The 2,493-nt window shown below is 61.9% G+C and overlaps 1 protein-coding gene across 1 annotated transcript in view; it reads left to right on the top strand.

Moving 5' to 3' along the window:
- The window catches only part of DNAH1 (dynein axonemal heavy chain 1), a gene marked incomplete in the record, with an annotated part of 89,651 nt that overhangs the window by 86,547 nt on the left and 611 nt on the right, over positions 1-2,493 (top strand). The window contains 4 exon segments of the mRNA XM_027768604.1: positions 475-645; positions 795-925; positions 1,239-1,590; positions 1,891-2,125. Of these exon segments, the coding sequence (XP_027624405.1) occupies positions 475-645; positions 795-925; positions 1,239-1,590; positions 1,891-2,125 (889 nt within the window).

Raw genomic sequence — 2,493 nt, 5'->3', positions numbered from 1 at the left:
GGGGGGGGCAGTCCTGCCCCTGGAGCTCGGGGTCTGTGGCGGAGCTAAACTCTGGCCATGGCCACTCCCTAAGCATCCTGAGTGCGGAGCTGGGCGGCCACTCCAAGACAGTAACCCACCCAGAGTGTGCACTGGAGAGGGCTCCCTGAGGACCCCACACTTCAGCCAAGGTTTGTGGGGAGGAGTCATGAGCCAGGGCTGAGCCAGGCAGGTCCACAGTGCAAAGGGCCTGGGGCAGGAGGGAGTGTGACAGACTCGAGCAGCTGCAGGTAGGAGTGGGGAGCTGGAAGGGAAGCGAGGGCTGCACCACACACAGCCTCAAAGGCCAGGACGTCCCCAGACCACAGGGAGATAGATGCCTAGAGGTCACAGCCAGGGTGACGTGACAGGTGGAGGTGTGCTCACTTGGAGGGTGACACGAAGGCTGGGCTAGCGCAGGGCAGGGCCTTCAGTTCCGATCCTCCTACCTCCCAGGGCTACCTTTCCTACATCAAGAGCCTCCCTCTCAACGACATGCCCGAGATCTTCGGCCTGCACGACAACGCCAACATCACTTTTGCGCAGAACGAGACTTTCGCCCTGCTTGGTGCCATCATCCAGCTGCAACCCAAGTCGTCCTCTGCGGGCGGCCAGGGCAGGGAGGAGGTGCATGGGCGCAAGGGCAAGGGCCCGAGGGCTGGGAGGGCTGGGCTCCAGCATCCTGCCTGCTCCTCTGAGAGAAGGAGCACTGCAGGGGAACCTGCAGGGGCCACAGGGAGCCAGCCCTGACCCCAGTGTCCCTCTGCCCCCTGCAGATAGTAGAAGACATGGCCCAGAACATTCTGCTCAAGGTGCCTCAGCCTATCGGTTTGCAGCCAGTGATGGCCAAGTACCCCGTGCTCTATGAGGAATCAATGAACACGGTGCTTGTGCAGGAGGTCATTAGGTAATCTCCCCCACCCAGGCCCCGTCGGCCACTGCTGTGCTGCAGAGAAATGACAACAGGAGTTCCGTGGCCGGGCACCATGCCAGGTGTTACACACCCACCCTTTTTACTGTTCCCGTGTACAGCCCCAGAAAAGGCTAAGTGATGTCCAAGGCCACACGCTGGCTGAGGGCCAGGCTGCCTGATCCAGCCCTGGGCTCTTGGTCTCTACGTCCTGCCACTGCTTTCCTGTCTGTGGCCCCAGACTGGGACACACGGACACTGCCACGCGATGCCCCACACACTGCCCGCTTCCTTGCCACTGGCCCCACAGGTACAACCGACTGCTGCAGGTGATCACGGAGACGCTGGGAGACCTCCTGAAGGCACTCAAAGGGCTGGTGGTGATGTCGTCCCAGCTGGAGCTGATGGCGGCCAGCCTGTACAACAACACTGTGCCCGAGCTCTGGAACGCCAAGGCCTACCCCTCGCTCAAGCCGCTGTCCTCATGGGTCATGGACCTGCTGCAGCGCCTGGACTTCCTGCATGACTGGATCCAGGGCGGCATCCCGGCTGTCTTCTGGATCAGTGGCTTCTTCTTCCCCCAGGCCTTCCTGACGGGCACGCTGCAGAACTTCGCTCGCAAGTCTGTCATCTCCATCGACATCATCTCCTTCGATTTCAAGGTCTGGGCTTGGTCAGGGCCAGGTCAGGTGACAGCCCAGGCAGCAGGGGCACTGAGGCCACAGCCGGCTGGCAGCCAGGGGACCCCTGAGCTGGGGTTTGGGAAGAGCCAGGCTGGAAGAGGCCATGAGCCCCAGGGAAACTCAGGGGCAAGGCCCATGCTGTAGGTCACCCGCTAAAATGGTGGTGAAGTGACAGGCGGGCAGATGGGTGGCAGCTCCACGGAGGGAGTGTGTGCCTCCTGGCCAGCACCCCAACCCCGTCCTGGGTACTGTGTGTGAACGGCTGTGTGCCCAACACAGGTGATGGCTCAGTCGGTGTCGGAGCTCAAGACAAGGCCCAAAGAAGGGTGCTATATCTACGGACTGTTCTTGGAAGGTGCCCGCTGGGACCCGGTGGCCTTCCAGCTGGCAGAGTCTCGGCCCAAGGAGCTATACACAGAGATGGCTGTCATCTGGCTCTTGCCAGTTCCCAACCGCCAGGCCCAGCAACAGGACTTCTACCTGTGCCCTATCTACAAGACGCTGACCCGTGCTGGTACGGGGCCTGGGGTGGGGAGCCTACGCTACAGGTGGGGCCTCGGGCCCAGGCCAGCTCAGCCAGGCAGCTGAACAGGAAGACTGAGAGCGCATGGGCCAGGGCAGCTAGGCCTCTCCCTCTCCCACAGCCCACGTTCCTCGACTCAGGTCCTGAAACCCAGGCCTAGGGTTCCAAGATCTCTAGCCAGATCTACCTAGTAGGCCCTTCCCCCACCACAGCCCTGCCTGCAGACCCAGGCCAGCAACCACAGGACACATGTCTTAGGAGAGTTTTATTCGTTCACTGATCCAGTATTTATGGGGGCTGGAGGGATGGGGCCATGCTCAGCCCAGAGGGGCAGCCACCCATACCTGCCAGCAGCAGGA

Source organism: Tupaia chinensis, unplaced genomic scaffold, assembly GCF_000334495.1.
Source record: "Tupaia chinensis unplaced genomic scaffold, TupChi_1.0 Scaffold147003_1, whole genome shotgun sequence".
NCBI classification, from domain to species: domain Eukaryota; kingdom Metazoa; phylum Chordata; class Mammalia; order Scandentia; family Tupaiidae; genus Tupaia; species Tupaia belangeri.
This window is presented reverse-complemented; position numbering and strand designations above follow the sequence as displayed.